Source organism: Eurytemora carolleeae, unplaced genomic scaffold, assembly GCF_000591075.1.
Source record: "Eurytemora carolleeae unplaced genomic scaffold, Eaff_2.0 scaffold810, whole genome shotgun sequence".
NCBI classification, from domain to species: Eukaryota; Metazoa; Arthropoda; class Copepoda; order Calanoida; family Temoridae; genus Eurytemora; species Eurytemora carolleeae.
The window spans coordinates 1,075-19,280 of NW_019396699.1; the positions used below are offsets into that span (position 1 = coordinate 1,075).

Below are 18,206 nucleotides of genomic sequence, written 5' to 3' on the forward strand. Positions count from 1 at the left end.
GAAATCTGTGAATACTCGGGTTGAGATAAATCTATACTAAATATGTTAGCTTAAGAACTATGGTTTCCGTAGGTCACTTTCTCTAGCATCTCATGGTTGGCCCTTCATGATCTATACATTTCAAATAGTCTTCAATCCAGAACATATTTAAATGTTATAGTTTATATAATACTTATCCTGCATCATTAAATGATATATTTTACTCAACACTTATCCAAAAACAATAAATGATATATTTTTAAACTTATCCTGCAACAGTAAAATGATAAAACATTTTGTATTTTAAGTAGTATATGTGTACTTCAGAAGGGCTATACTGCCCAATCAATGAAATATTCTTAACGGAGCATTACCACCAATAGCACCATAAAATTAATCCAGAGGTTGACGCTTGATGAATGCTTTATGTATAGAGGATTCTTGCTCAAGAAAGCTTTTTTTAACATTTACTGACAATTAATTTTTAATCTCCAAAGTTTCCTGTTTAAAAATGTGATTTTAACCGCAAATATGAAATAAATGTGATATTGAAAAATTGGTTATGAAAATTCTTCAGAAACTAATCTGATTTAAGAGACACCTGGTGTTGAAAACTTGAGTTTTCAGACCTCAACTGGGTCTGAAAACCCGCTGAATAATTCCACAAATTTCTTAAATCCATATTCATTGATATTAATTATTTTCAATCCAATCCAATATTCTGTCTACAGAAATTCACACCATCAACATTCCTTCATCTGCATCCATCTAAATCAACATTCATATATGCATATTTTCTGTATTTTCAACAATGACGTATTTAATATGTGTTATACTTTATACAATTACCATTTTACCTGTTACAAGACTGTCAAAATCTATTTATCAAAAAATCGAGAATTTACTGACATTGATTCTAATGAAAACATCAATTTACTCAAAAAGAGTACAACATATTTTCAAATTCTAACTTAAAAATGCATTTTTGTGCAGTTGAGGTTTTGCGAATATATATTCACACTTAGAAAAATTACTTGGTATGAAATTTAGTTAATAAAATTACGTAAAGTAAAAACCTAAAAAATTGGAGATATTACATGGTATGAAATTTACGAAAGTATACGTATTTTTAGGTTTGCATTAAACTTTTAAACTCTAAAAAATAAAATTTTTTAAGTAAAGAAAAACTCTAAAAAAATACGTAAAATAAAAACCTAAAAACTGTGAAACATTTCTTGGTATGAAATTTACGAAAACATACATATTTTTTGGTTTGCATCAAACTTTGAAACTCTAAAAAAAATACAACTTTTTAAGTAAAGAAAACCCCTAAAAAATACGTAACAATACCTAAAATAAAAACCTAAAAACTTGGAGATATTACTTGGTATGAAATTTACGAAAATATACGTATTTTTAGGTTTGCATTAAACTTTTAAACTCTAAAAAATACAATTTTTTAAGTAAAGAAAAACCCTAAAAAATACGTAAAATAAAAACCTTAAAACTGTGAGACATTTCTTGGTATGAAATTTACGAAACCATACATATTTTTTGGTTTGCATCACACTTTTAAACCCTAAAAAAATACAATTATTTAAGTAAAGAAAACCCTTAAAAAATACGTAAAAATACGTAAAATAAAAACCTAAAATCTTTGAAAAATTTATCGGTATGAAATTTGCGAAAATATACGTATCTTTAGGTTTGCATCCTACAGGAAACTAAGGGTCAACTACAGGGAACTTAGGGTAGACTACAGGAAAATAATTGGGTCGACTACAGGGAACTGAAGGTAGACTACAATCGCAATTCTACCAGAATTTTATTCCTTGGAAGACGACTTTATGTCTAAAATTTGGAAGACGACAATAGTATTTTTACAATTTATAATTAAACTGACGAGTTATTATTGAACAAAAAAGATAAAAGAAGAATAAGAAATTAGCAATAGAAGAATAAGAAACTAGCAATAGAAGAATAAGAAATAAGCAATAGAAGAATGAGAAATTAGCGATAGAAGAATAAGATATTAGCAATAGAAGAATCAGAAATTAGCAATAGAAGAATGAAGAATTAGCAATTAAAGAATTAGAAATTAGCAATAAAGGAATAAGAAATTATCAATAGAAGAATAAGAAATTAGCACTAAAAGAATGGGAAATTAGCATTTTAAGAACAAGAAATTAGCAATAGAAGAATGAGAAATTAGCAATTTAAGAATAAGAAATTTAAATAGAAGAATGAGAAATTAACAATAGAAGAATAAGATGTTTAGCAATGCAAGAATAAGAAGTTAGCAATAAAGGAATAAGAAATAAGCAATGGAAGAAAAAGAAATTATCATTGGAAGAATGAGATATTAGCAATCAAAAAATAAGATATTTAGCAATGGAAGAATAAGAAGTTAGCAATAGAAGAATGAGATATTAGCATTGGAAGAATAAGAAATTAGCAATAGAAGAATGCAGAATCAGCAATAGAAGAATAAGAAATTAGCAATAGAAGAATGCAGAATTAGCAATAGAAGAATAAGAAATTACCAATAGTAGAATAAAGAATTAGCAATAGAAGAATAAGAAATAAGCAATAGAGGAATAAGAAATAAGCAATAGAAGAATAAGAAAATAGCAATAGAAGAATAAGAAATTAGCAATGGAAGAATAAGAAATAAGCAATAGAAGAATAAGAAATTAGCAATAGAAGAATAAGAAATAAGCAATAAAAGAGTAAGAAATTTTCAATAGAAGAATAAGAAATTAGCAGTAAGGAATAAGAAATTAGCAATAACAAAATGATAAATTAGCACGTTTTTATTTAATATTGGAAAACATGTCAATTAATGGGAGAAAATGTTGACTACCTTGTTATATTTGACACTTATGAAGTCGATGTATCATTTGTCCATTTTTCTGTTGCCACCTATTGTACTTTATAATCTATTTGGTATTGAAGCAGCTCAGCAAAACGATGATTATGCGAACTTATAATATTATTCCTGATCCTATATTTGTATAGATTCTGGTGAGAAATCTATTTTTAACCTGATGCTAAAGTGAAGAGGCCCGGGAACGCTGGGGTTCCCATAACATTCACCGTAGATTTTGACCAGCGCAGGGAATCCTGAGTGGGGTGAGTCGGAACTCAAACTCTAACTACAATTTCCTACCGAATTAGTATCAAGCATCGTTTGTTATTTTATTATTTAATAAAGTATTCATACCATACATCGTTTAATATTTAGTTTGAATGAAAGTAGTTTAGTCCTTCAGACTGGAGAAAATATATCTCCCTTTTTCATATTTTTCATATACAACAGTATACACTAGTCCGTAATAGATCTCCATTCTCTTATTTCTGGGTAAATATCAATCCCTTTTATCAAAGTTTTTCTTCCGATGAAGGAATTGAGATTTAAAAGTTTCAGTTTCAATCAGAGAAGTGCAATTTTAAAAAGTTATCTCTGCAACCAAGAGAGTTCAAAAATTGAATTTGCCAAATTTGAACAGTTTTTTTATATTGTCAAAGTTTTGCACTGATATCAGATCTTTCAATATCTTGCCATTTTCTGTTTGTTTGAAATTATGTATTTGTTATTTAAGAGGTTTATTTAAGTTTTATTAGCTTTTTTCAGCTATTTACTAAGACGTATTTTATGAGTTTATAAATTAAAATCTTCAAAAAATGTAATTCGATTATTTAGGTATTTTATGTAAAGTGTAATTTGCATTTTGATTTCTTGATTTTTACTTTGTACACACTACCATCTGTTACAAAAAAATATTTGATTTTAATTTTTGATAATGTTCATGTAATACGTAGGTAATAAGTAAACTTTTGGTAAAAGAGATGGGATATGTTTGGTTTGTAACAAAATAATAACATGGATTACTTACTTTATACGCAGATGGGCCACACTTTTGGAGTGTCAAACTTGCCAGTGGACAAATATGTAATGTGCCACCAAATCAAGGATTCATCCAATTCAAAGAAATGTTTATCATCAATGCATCAGTATCCCGTAAAATCACCAAATTTAACTGGATTTCCATCCCATGAAGCATACTTTCTGGTGGTGGCTAAAAAAGAGATTTTTATCCCTTTTTATTCCACCTTGCCCCTCCTCCTGACCTTAAAACAGCTTGATCAGCTGTGTACAAGATCAGACATTCCCGGTTGTACAACAAGAAAAATAAAACTGAAAACTGAAACGTCAGCTAGCTTGCAAAATACACCAAACATTTGCAATGCAAGGGGAGAGGGTAATAACCTTGCTCACTCTCACCCCCCCCCTCATGCCCTCATGAATTCAATATAGTTCCTAGAATACAGGGGTTGGAAAAATAGTTCTTTCTTGTAAATTAGCTAATTACAAGGACTTCCAAAAAGTTTTTTTTTATTTTCCAAATTAGCCGAAGTATGATTGAAGGATCAAGAAACTTGAAAGACAACAAAACCCAGAAAAGAAGAATAATAATAAAAGTTATTACAGGCTCTAGTATAGATTTATTCATGCTTGAACAGAAAAAGCTTTAAAGGGTACCATTGTGAATCTGGCATTGCCATCTTTGTAATTGAGGGTCAACTGAAATTACGCTTACAGTCCTTTAAATGGTTAATGTGAGACCACCTCATTCCCCTTTTTGTTAAATATCTAACAATAGTGTTTTGGTTGAAGAGTCTTAAGATTTGAAGAAGAGCAAATATTGACCAGAAAATTCAATTTGCACACTTTTGTACTTTCAGTATTTTTTATATAGAATTCTACAGTTGAAAGGATTTCTTTGAACTTTAATGCTTATTTTTTTTTTGGGGGGGGGGTCCACAAATTTGTGGTTTTATTCCTGGGTAGTTGATAAAATATAGCCCGAACCATGGAGAAGGCCCCAAGATCTTTAAATGGTCCATATTTATAATTAATGTTTATCATTATGTGTTTTTCTTTTTGATGTTTAACCCTATTCCTGCTGGGGGGGGGGTCCGTTTGACCCCCCCTGTAGTTTTTTTTACATAACTCATAAAGTATTGGTCTGAGGCCGTTGAAATTTTCTGACTTTTCTTACATACCCAAAGCCCTCCCTTTTGGCCCAGGCTTTAATACTAACTGCCTGAGTTCTCAGGCACACTGCCTGAATGACTGCTTTTGCCTGTAACAAACTAAATCTTTGTTTTGACCCACTTTCACTTGTCAGATTTTGAAAAAATTTAGCTTTTTGGAAAGCCTATGACATAAGGAAACGGATTGCACAAGTTTTGCGAAAAAAAATTGCACATTTTTTGCAAACAATCTGTCAAAGGAAATTTGCACATTTTTAGTTTTTCTTGATTAAAAATCAGGTTATTTAAAATTTTGCAAAAATATTTGCATATTTGAAATGGCATGGTCAAGGGCTTTTCAAAAATGTATAATTTTTCATTTTTTGGACAAATTTTATTTTGCAAACATTTTTACTATGTAACTGAATTTTGCGATAAAAAATTCAAATTTTGCAAATTTGCAGATTCTAAAAGTAGAGCACAAGAGCTTTCTAATGATGTATCATTTGTCATATTTGGACATAAAACATTAGATTTAGAGGGGGGGGGTCAAATTGACCCCCCCCCCCAGCATATCCTGGTTTTCAAGTACCCCAGCAGGTATAGGGTTAAATATCAGAAATAATTTATTATTTTAAAAATATTTGTTTTTTTTTGCACTATAATCATTTCCTGAGATATTCCTTTATGATTTTTTAATGAAAATAATAACATTCGTAATGATGTATTACTCATGTGAATCGGCGGCAAATGTAATTTACGTATGAAAATAGCTTGATCGCATCTTTTTAAAATATCAAAAACCTAAAAATGTACCGCAATCAGCGGCATTATACGGATCTTCAGATGGAACATAAAACCATGTTCTGAAGATTTTTTCGAGTTTTTACCAGTGTTTTTTTTGGAATATGTTTTTTTTAAAGTAAAATTCTTCCTTCAAAGATTAGTTTTACAGAAGACATTATTTCTCAAATTTGTTCAAATTTTTATGCTCCATACAAAAACTTTATTTTAAACGCAACCTTCCTTAGTATACAGTTTATAAACAGCTAGGACGAGTTCTAGTTGTTTGATTAGTTCGATCTGTTAAAAAATCTATATAATGTGATAATACATTGCAAGAATATAATAATATAGTTTGCAATCTTTATTGCACAAGTTTTCGCATTATATGAAACAGATGGGAATAGAATAGTTGTAAACAAAAAAAGTTTTTACATCAATATTGCAATATAAGACAATGAGCATATAAAAGTTATAAGATGAGAATGCACAGAAATGGAAATTCCGGAGAAGGGTTTCGCATAGTCGGCGTAGAACAGTCTCCCTCTGACTTTTAATTCTACGCCGACTGCGCGAAACACCTCTGGGCTTCTGTCTCAGGGTCATTATGAACGAAGTTCATCCAAATATTGAAGAGACAACATCCAGTGTCCTATCTGTTTTTTAATTAATCTATGATTGCATTGTTGTGATGACCATAGATAAATAAATAAACATAGATTATATCAATTATGTATGCAAAATCACCCAGAATTGTACGAATTGTACAGTCCGTGAAATCACACTTCTAGGGGTCAAAGTGTACTTCAATGAAAAGCGGGGTCGTTTGGTGTTTTAATGGGTTTCTTGGTTAGAATAAATAACCAATGATTTCATTTTTGCTAAGCATATTGCATTGAATATTTCAGAAAGGAGGATTTTACCCCACCCAAAGCTGCATAGAACACTGAAATTTTCATCCCCCCCACCCCCCTGGACATCCTTTTTAGCAAAACAAAGTGCCTTTCCAATCAAAAAAGGTGTATATTCCGATTCACCCCCTTTCTATCTTTATCTATGGTGATGACGGTTAAGAATAATCAATAACAATTTGTACTGTGTACAGTTGTGTACAACACCATTTGTTATTGACAGTCTATAGATATTTGTAATAAACCCACTGCTCTCATTTCAGTCTGATTCATAGATCAAATATAAAGTAGAGTTTAGTCTTATTCATAGATCAAATATAAAATAGAGTTTAGTCACCTTCAAAACTTCTGGTAAATTCGATTCACAACCGTTTAAAACTTGATCAGGAAGATATCTTTGTTATTCTATCTGGAAAAATATTACATTCTAAAATTTTCCCTCATTGTCTTTGCTAATTAAATCCGAAATTCTCTTTAAAGTAGAAAATTAAAAATTGTCGATCTCATCAGAAAAAGGGTTAAAAGTACCAGTGTGAATCAGAGTGTCGCTTATATAGTTGGAGGAATTTTTAAAAATGATTAGGTACACTATCCTCTCAATTCAGTAGATATCAAAAAAGAAAAGATTTTAGGTCAAAAACGTAGAAAAATGGTTGAAATGAATTGTCAAAGAAAGGTTTCAAAAATTTCAATTTGATAAAATTATATTTTCAAAGAAACAAACTTTCGACGACACCTCTCCCAAAAAAATTATCTGTCAATGTCTCGGTTATAATATTCCATTTTTTCAAGTTGAACAAATGCTTCGTCTGGATTTTATTTTGTCTTCGACTTTCTGATTGATGTCTGTCTTCAATATCCTTTTTTTATTAATAATACATTTTTGATACTCGAGCATTTTGGTGGTGGGGGGTGGGNAGTTCATTAAAGTGCTGTTGTCAGGCTATACACTGGCATTCTAAAACGAAAATCTGCCTGACATATAATGATATACAAAATCTATAAAAAAAAGAAAATGTATTGAATCCTTTTAATTGATAAAAATAGTGAAAATGTTTAAATCCAAACATAAAATGTATATGTAATCGTACAAATCTTAATCAATAATGTATGAATTCAACTTTTTACTGAATAAAAATATTTAGATTTTAAAAATTTGGTAATTTAAATCATACCGTCAATTTTTTCAGTTGTCCTTGTCACTGAGCTACTGCAGATTATCATCATGAAAGATTTTCATGACAAAAAAATTATATTTTTTTTGTGAATTGCTGCAGTTAGTTTATTTCTAAAGATTCTGTCTGGGTATTTTTAATTCTTTTACAATAATCATTATTTATATTACATTATTATCAAAATTTAGATTTTAAAAAGTTTTTTTCCTCTTAATTTTTGGATTTGTTTTCCTTTAGATTATGCTTGGGTATTATTATCATTAACTTATTGCTATAATATTACAATCAAAGGAATTGAGTCTTTGCCACAAACTCTGATGTTTGATGCATGGGTGCTATTACTCCTGTTATTATCATCATTATCATAATAATTTAGATGTCCATGGGGAAAACTGTATTCACTTGTTTTTGGATTTTTGTCCTAAGATTTTGCCCGGGTATTATTATCATTAATATATTTTCGTCAAAAATCATGAAAAAAATAATTTCCCATTGAATTAAAGTCAGATTTTTTCCCTTTTATTCTTATCAAAATCACATTTTATTATAAATTAGATTTTAATGAAACAAACCTATTTTCCTTTTATTATTATAAATATCACATTTTATCATAAATTAGATTTTAATGAAAAAAAACTATTTTTTTTTTTATGGATTTGTTTTTTCCTAAGATTATGCCATTAACATATTTTTATTACATTATCATCATCATTTAGTTTTTCATAGAAAAAATCTATTTTCTTCTTTTTGGTATTTTCTAAAGAGTATTATTATTATTAACTTTATCATATTATCATCACATTCTTATCACAATCTAGGTTTTCATGAAAACACCTTTTTTAAATCTAATTTTTCGGATTATGTTTTGTAAACATTTTGCATTATATAAACTTAGGCTGCTGCCAAACTAAAGCCTTCTGCGGCCCAGCTCAAATGTACTTAAACTAGAGATGTACATTGTACAACGTTTTTTTTTTATTTTTACGAATAAAAGGAGTATTTGACGTTGAGCTTCTAACTGTAGGTAACTGTATAGAAGTATCTTGTATAAACTATAAAGAGACAAATGAAAAAGCATTGACAGGATTTAACACATTTATTTGGATGGGAAAACGAAGATATCTTCCTTATGTTTCTTGGATACAGCTGTGTAAAAGGTAGATCATGCAATTTTTTAAGGAGTCATAATAATTTGAGATAATGTACACTGGCAAAAATTGGTGCTGTATATGTTTTTTTTTTTAGATTGTGGAGAAGTTTGAACTTTGCTGCTTATGTTTTGTTTTTAGATTGTGAAGAAGTTTGAACTTTGCTGTTTATGTTTTTTTTTAAATTGTGCAGAAGTTTGAACTTTGCTGTTTATGTTTTTTTTAAATTGTGCAGAAGTTTAAACTTTGCTGCTTATGTTTTTTTTAAATTGTGCAGAAGTTTGAACTTTGCTGTTTATGTTTTTTTAAGATTGTGCAGAAGCTTGAACTTTGCTGTTTATGTTTTTTTAGATTGTTCAGAAGTTTGAACTTTTCTGTTTATGTTTTTTTTAGCATGTGCAGAAGTTTGAACTTTGCTGTTTATGTTTTTTTTTAGATTGTACAGAAGTTTGAACTTTGCTGTTTATATTTTTTTTGATTGTGCAAAAGTTTGAACTTTGCTGTTTATGTTTTTTTTGATTGTGGAGAAGTTTGAACTTTGCTGTTTTTTTATTTAGATTCAGAACTTTGAACTTTGCAGTTAATGATTTTTTATTTAGATTGTGCAGAAGTTTGAACTTTGCTGTTTATGATTTTTTATTTAGATTATGCAGAAGTTTGAACTTTTACTTTGATTTATAGGGTTACCCACAAATAAATATTTTAATGACATATTAAATTGTAGTTGTAAAAAAAGAAAAAAACTTGAGTCTTTGCAACAAACTCTGATTTCCTAATCCCTTTTTTACAATTTAATTTCAATGTGGTTAACTTAAGATATTTCAAAATATGAAATCTCTTATCCCTAAACAGGCTTTAGGGGGCGTTTGGCGCCCCCCCCCCCTGTAGTTTTTTTGTCCTATCACTCTCAATTTTGACACTATCACCGTGAAATTTTGTCACTTTTAATGAATACTAATTTAAAGGATTTTTTGTTAAATTTTTTTTTTATTTATAGGGTAGGGCTAAGGGCGGGAAAAAGACCGGTCAGTGAAAAAAAATCTAAAATAGCCGATAACTTTTTTGTGACTAAAGCGTCAGATCTAAAAACTTTATTTTTGTAAAGCCCTGGAAAAATGCATGTGGAAACATGTGTCACACTTCGATATTTGTTAAAACAAAAAAATATCTTTTTCATTTTTTTTACCCTTATTTAGGCATTTTTTCCACCCTCCCTAGCACCCAAACTATTAAAGTTATCGGTCGAATTTTTTCTTTAAGCTGGCCATGAAAAATTGGGCTATGCACATGCATTTCAACCCTATAACTATTCTCTAAGGCCTTTTTCTAGGGGGGGAGGGCCAAACGCCCCCACCCCCCGGTTATACATAGATTCAAACTCCTCAGACTTTATAGGGTTAAAGGGACTGTTAAGGTAAAATGAAAAAAGAGGTATAGGGTAGAGGTATCTAAATCACATATATGAGTTTTGGTATAACATTGACACAGTTTAATTTTTCCTTAACAGTTCCTTTATACATTAAAGTTTGAAATACTAAAGATATAAGGATAAGAAGATTTTAGTTTGTGGCAAATGCTTAATTTCTTCGCAGCTACATGAAACTTTCATTGTTAGATTATAGACTGAAAAATTTCCTTAAGGTCGTCTCTGAAGTCTCATTCTTTGTGGGTAACCTAGTGATTCCGAACGAAACGAAAACGATAAATTGTTTTCGAAAATGTACTTTGACAGAGTAAATATTTGGCGCAATTCAATAAAAAAGCTTATGAACATACAATATGGTGTATAGGAGATAAATCTGAAATTATGAGTGATCCGTTTTTAACTAAAAAAAACTTTTAGATATTTTTTATGTCTGTAAACATGATTTCATGCGTCTCTGTAACTGTTTGAGTGGCATGTCAAATTTACAACAGTACCTCTGTAACCTTTGTCTGCATAACAATAGTGGATTTATCCATATTCTTCAAAATCTTAAAATTGATTTATTAAAGAGAGTGTTCGCGAAAAATGAAAGGGGGTATAGGCTTACGGTGAAAAATGTTTCGATGGTGATCACTACTAATCTTAATAACTTCTAATTGTTGCCTCTATAAGGAGAACGTAGTGTCCAAACAAATTCAGAAATTCCACTTGAATCGTTTAAATATCAATTTGATTAATTACAAACAAATCATTCATTTGTCGACCCATTCATATATAGTTGATATTTCATGATATTTTTTATTTGTTGTATACACAATGCACTTAAAACAACGGTTTTAAAATTACCCCGTTGTAAGGTCGTAAGGAGTACCTTTTCAAACTTTTATTTATCGATTGACAACATTAATAAAATATGATCTACAAAACCTGCAAAACCTAGAGTTTCCTAAACCTGCTAAACCTAGAGTTTCCTAAACCTGCAAAACCTAGAGTTTCCTAAACCTGCAAAACCTAGAGTTTCCTAAACCTGCTAAACCTAGAGTTTCCTAAACCTACAAAACCTAGAGTTTCAAATACCTTTTAAGCCTTTGTCCAATTCTCAATGGTACATGTTTCTAAACCAATTGATAATTTCACACAACTGTTTAATCTTTATTAACAATCATTATTTATACACATGTACGTCAATAACAATTTGTATTTTGTTGTAGGAAACCTTCGTTACTGAAAAATATACATTTTCAAGAAGTTGTTCTCATCTATGTATGGCCGGTAGAAAAGAGTGTTTCCCTAGCCTATTCGCCTTTGGATTTGTCATTCTTCGAGTTACATATCCTCTGCTTCAGTTCATCCCGCTTCGAGCAATATTCCTTTTGATCGGCTCACAACAATGCACTTAAAACGACGGTTTTTTTGCCGCTAGGTGTCTCTGCCACGTGGAATCATTCAGAGCATCGGAGCAGAGACACCTGGCGGCCAACTAATCGGCGTTTTAAGTGCACTGTATATGAAACAAGTAAATAATGCTATGAAATATCAACCATATACGAATGCATCGAAAAATTATCGATGAGTACAGGTTGTAATATCTGAATGATTTGTTTGGAATGAAATTGATCTTTTTTTACGACCCAAGTCAAATGTTGCAACTTTCTGGATTTGTATAGACTCTACCTTCTTCTTTTAACAATTTTCTCCTTATCAACGCACCAGATAGAAGTATATAAGAACAGATATATATAAGAACTATCGATAATTTTTCGCCAAAAGCCTATACCCCTTTTTGTTTTTTGGCGAACACTCCCTTTAACAAATTTAAAGTTACTTGCGCATTTATGCAGCAAAAGGAAAAGAAGACAATTTACGGAATTAAACGGGTTTTTAGGTAAATATCTACTATATTCACCTCATTTTTGTTAAAATTGAGGTTAATGGGGTACCGCTGTAAATAGAACATGCCATACTGTAAATCAAAATTACATCTAAAATCCCTTTGAAACTATCCATCTCTAATTTAAACAAAATCAGCCTATTTTGTTAAAACACAGCTATTTTAAACATTTATAAGTGTAAAATGCATTTATACGAGTTATAAATGCAAATTTGTGCATTTTACTTAAAATTTCTGACACTTTCCCTTAACTTCCTCGGGATCATTTCCCCAAGTGCACTTTCAAACTAAAGGGTTTCAAAAAATAATGGAGTCGTCATAAAAAAAAAATATTTGAGAAAATTTGAAAATAACAGAGATTTCCGATGAAACTTGTAAACTGAAGAATAACAGTATTATTATATTTATATCTAATATATATATTATTTATTTTATCTATATCATAATATTTATATTGTTTATTATATTTATATCTAATATATTCAAATGTAATGTTTTGCACTTATACTGCATTCTGCAAATCTGAATACAGCCGCCGGATGCATTAAGGTAAAGTTAATAAAAATTATACATTTTTAAATATTCAGTCGCAGATTTACAGATTTGTAAAAATCAAATTTGAGGCCTTAGAAATTCGACCTATTTTCTTTATTTACTTTTAAAATAAAACCTATGGTTATTTTACAATATAAACTTCAGGGTTAACCATAAAGGTTGAGACTAAAATGATGACCTTTATATATTTCGATATGAAGGTTTAAAGGGACAGACCGGCTATGCAAGGTAGTTGAACTTAGTATGCAGTGTTGTGGACAAATTCTTTAGGATTCATTTGAGACATATTAAACTTTTTTAAGATCTGTAAATCCTGAATTTGAGCGCAAAGTCGACGTTCAAAATCGTACTTTTGGGGGATACATTTGTTTTAAATTATTAAATAACGACGACAAAAATTGTAAATAAAATTCTACAGTAAACTAATTAGTTGTTTAGGAACAGGTTGGCGAAATAAAAATTAACTCTTATCATCGAAAATAAGTTCTCTTATTCAATTATTTGTTTTAATAATCTCTCAAATTATTTACAAAGATTTTCTGCAGATTTTCTGGAATTTTTATTAAAAAGATGACATTTGAAGAATTTGTAGAAATCTGCGAATACATTCATAGAAAATAAGAAATTCAATATAATGATGAAAACGAAATAATTGATTTATTGACAAATTTCTTTCTAATTAGTTTACTATATAATTTTTACTTTATTTTTCGTCGTTATTTAATAATTCAAAATAACCCGATTCTGAAATCGTACCCATCCAAATTCATAGTTTTCAACGTCGACTTTGCACTCAAACTCAGTAATTATACATCGTGGAAACGTTTTTTATGTCTCATCAAATGAATCCTAAATCCTAAATGCATACTCAGTTTAACTACCTTTAATTTTGTCTTTTAATAGTTTTTTTAGAAACACTAAATGAAAAGACAGAAACAGGTTTAAAGTTAAAGGGAACCACGAATGTGATTTAAAAAAATGTACACTATTAAACTTTTAAACAAATGTACATCATAATGAATTTATTTTACTTAAATGTCGTCTTCCTATTCCACAGTTTTATTGAGTCCGCTGTAGGACACCTCAAAAAAAAGGTTTTAGACTCGTGTTCGGACAGACCGCATCAAAATGCATGAGTTTTTAGATATTTGACAATAGTACAACATTTCTTTAAAGTGTTCGCGAAAATTAAAATTCCAACTTTTTATCCGAAAAAATTATTTTCTGTTCTTATACATTGGGAAAAAATACAAAAAATTATAAAATTGAATTTTGATTATCCTCTTTTTTTCTGTTAGCGAACACTCCCTTTAATTGAATTTACAAATAATTGTTTAGAAATTTTGAAAGCTCACTTGCTGAAACCTCTGAAAAAAATGCTCAAATTTAGTATTCAAATTTTAATTTTATCACTTGTGCGTCCAGACTCAAAATAAACATCATACAGTGAAAACCAGAAAAATATGGAATAGAAAGATACTTTTAAACTATGACTAATAAGCATGGGAAACAGAAACTGAAAGTGTCTAGTAAAACTATTTTCTTTCTATCAACATCAAAACACTCAAGTATTGCTGTAAAGTCGTCTTCCTATTTCGGAGTTTTCTGGTTATGACTGACTATCCCGGTTTTTCTAATTCAGAAGTTCAGAACACAACTAAGACAGTCTAAACCGAGGTTGTATAATAAGGTTGGGTTCTCTCGATGCGCTCCAATGTGCGAAAAATGTCATCTCCTAAGATAGATAAATATAAACCTAATATGACGTCACTGATTTTAGAGGCGAGAGAACTGTAATATTAAATTTGTATCTATCTATCCTAGAAGAAGACATTTTCCGTATTTTACGTTGGTTACTCTCGATGTGCTCCAATGATATATACATTGGAGCACATCTAGAGTACCCAACATTACAACCTTGGTCTAAACGCTCCAACATATCCCACCAGAGCCCGCGATTTAAAAGCTTCAAGGCTCGAGTCTTAATTCCTTAAACGCAGCTTTAAGACCCAATCTTAGACCCAACTCTGACGACAGCTTGTGTCACGTGATTGACAGCTGCGAGATCTTAGGATCGACTTAAGGAGTTAGGCCCAATGAAAATAAAACCGACCTTGGTTGGTTTTAGTGAAGAATAAGGCTCAATGTTGGGTCTTATTCTCATCAAAACCCGGAATGCGCCAATTCCAACTATGAAAATCCGCCAACTACAACATTAAACCGGTTTAATGAACTAAACTCTGTTAAAAATTAGATGCAACTTAAATCCGAAAGCCCGAGCCGTAAATAAGGCTCAACGACAGCTTAGACCCGAGTCGTATTTTATTGAATTTTTTAATCGCCGGCTCAGAATGATCAAAACTTTCGACAAAGTAATCAGAGCCGGCGATTTAAAAAAATCAAGAAAATACGACTCGGGTCTAAGCTGTCGTTGAGCCTTTTTTACGGCTCGGGCTTTCGGATTTCAGTTGCATCTAATTTTCAACAGAGTTTAGTTCATAAAACCGGTTTAATGTTGTAGTTGGCGGATTTTCATAGTTGGAATTGGTGCATTCCGGGTTTTGATGAGAATAAGACCCAACATTGGCCTTATTCTTCACTAAAACCAACCAAGGTCGGTTTTATTTACATTGGGCCTAACTCCTTAAGTCGAGCCTAAGATCTCGCAGCTGTCAATCACGTGACACAAGCTGTCGTTAGAGTTGGGTCGAAGATTGGGTCTTAAAGTCGGGTTTAAGGAATTACGGCTCGAGCCGAAGCTTTTAAATCGCGGGCTCAGGTCAGAATTTTACAGTACAATAACCAGATAATAACATTAAATCATGTTTTTTTTAGAAAAATAGGTTTTTCTGTATCTCATTTTTAATCCTGATTCAGGGATATCTTGGAGCGGTTGTGTTGTGTTCATAATTTCATAAATTGTAATATTTATTTTCAAAAAAGTGAACAATTCGTCTCTTTAAACGTCACTTCCTCTGTCTCATAATTCTTACATAAGTTTTCATTTATTAACAATTCTTCAACTTTCAATACATTAAGAATAAAAAGCACCGTTTTTATCGGTAATCAGTGACTTGATCACAGATCAATCCTAGCAGGGAGGGGAAGGGGAGGGCAGAGAAAAATCCTTGCAGGGAGGGGGAAGGGCAAAGATCAATCCTAGCGGGGGGGGGCGACATAGATCAATCCTAGTAGGGAAAGAGAAATCTTATTCTCGTAAAGAGCGAAATTTGGAAATGTTGATTTGAAGGGATTTTCCTGCCAAAACGTGCATTTTTTAGAATACTTTTACTTTTATTTAATTTATATAATTAGGTATAAAACATCTTAAAAGACGCTCTTTGTCACATGTTATTCGAAAAAAAATTAGTTTACGAGATTTTTTCCCCATAGAGATTCTACAAACACAGATTATATGTCAGAGTATAAAAAGAAAATTTGAGCACATAAAATAAAACACAACGAATACTCGACTCATGCATACTGTAGCACACAGTGTGAGATATTGAAAAGTGCTGGCAAGTTAAAGTCAGTCCGGGAAGTTGGTTATTATAGTTTAAAATATTGAATAATTGAATTAGAAGATTTGTGCAACTGTAGAGCACCTATTGCTAGTTGTTGTTTCTACCCAACTGATCCAACACCGGATGTTTATGCCAAGAAAATACGATAAAATCTCTCATTATGCTCAATTATGATTTTACTATAGTTTACAATAAAGCAATTTAAAGCATCTAAATTTGTAACGATTGTAATAAATTATAGGTTTTAATATACATTATATTATAAATATTAATTATAGCTAATATTTACATTTTGCTAATTGTCTTTTCATCTCGTACGATTGATTTGTCACTTGTACAGTAGCATGCATACATGTACCAAAAATTGTCTAGAACTAAAATCCGCGGATTTTGCTCTAGTGTACACTGTACATAAATTTAGTATTTACAATGCGGCACAATGGCGCGCTACGCAAGTTATATAAACTAGTATACATTAATCACTCCAGTTAACTTTTTTAACACATGTACAATTAATAATGTCTTGTGTATGTTGTACACTGAAATTGTAAAGAATCCTTACAACCGGGGTTTCCGAGCAAAATATAAATGTGCTTTTATCACCAGACGGTGCGCATCTGGCGTGCGTTTGCGTACTCCATCTTGGTGTACTTTTATGCGTAATTTTGTGCAGATGGCGAGTACAAATATCGTCCTTTACTTCCCGCGATAAATATCGATGATTTTATCCTGATCAACGAACTCGAATATGTGCGGCGCATCCATGAGGATACCGACGGTACCGATGGTTGTGACCAGGAAGAAAACCCAGAGTTGAGCTCGATCCACCACCATGGCGACAAACTTCCAATCTTCGCGAATCTGAAATTAAGTTGATTAATTTTTGTTAAAAATTTTAGTTTGAAATTTGAAAAAAAAACTATCTCTTTCAATTCTAGCCTGTCCAGGCTAGTCTAAACCACAAACTAAACCCTAGTTCAGTGGAATCTATTATTTTCAGGTCCAAACGGGTGCTGATCCCCACCCCCAGAAAGAGAAAAAATCAGACACCCCCACCCCCATTCAGGCCATCCCATCCTTACTCCTAGCTAAACCTTCATTAGTCTTTTAACTCATCCTAACCAAGGCTATAATGCAAAGAAAGTTATTTCAGAGGTGTTCGCATCTTTTATGCTGAAGTGTACTGTCTCTGGGCGGTAATGTAAACACAAGACGGATGTTAAAGCTTGACATGGGATCCATCTTTCAAATAAAAAATCAATGAAATATTTTGGTCATAGGAAAGTATTATGTGAATTGTCAAAATTTTCAAGATAAAATCCTTTTATCCTCCTCGGATACTAAATGAACACTGATGCATCTATTTTTGTTTACAAATTTTTATTTTCATTCATGGATTCTCTGCAATTTCTTGCTTATTTCTTGCATATCAAAAAAACAATGTAGACATTCACAGAAATAAACACTTTCCAAGTAAAAAAAACAAAGTTATCTTCAACATTTTTAAGGTTAGGCTTTGCTATCTTTGTGCAAGGAGGACGTTATGTCACTTAAAAGTGTGCTCACATGCAGTCCCGACCCAATCATTTTATCCAGCCCTGGAGCACTTGTAATATGAATGACGCCACGAAAAATAATGTATTTTGAAATTTTTATATTTTATATATTTTTTTACATCGGAACATTTCGGAAGAGAAGTAAGAATAATTAGGAGAACATAGTCAACATAGATATTTCTAAAACCTAGGGATACTAGAGTAAGGGGGGGGGGGTCTCA

The 18,206-nt window shown here is 31.0% G+C and overlaps 1 protein-coding gene across 1 annotated transcript in view; it reads right to left on the minus strand.

The window, feature by feature from the left end:
• Positions 1–16,108: 16,108 nt before the first annotated feature.
• LOC111707534 (acetylcholine receptor subunit beta-like 1) overlaps positions 16,109–18,206 on the minus strand; it is a 69,245-nt gene continuing 67,147 nt past the window's right edge. Inside the window, 1 exon segment of the mRNA XM_023480650.1 lies at positions 16,109–17,290. Coding sequence (XP_023336418.1) covers positions 17,126–17,290 — 165 coding nt within the window. The 3' untranslated portion in view covers positions 16,109–17,125.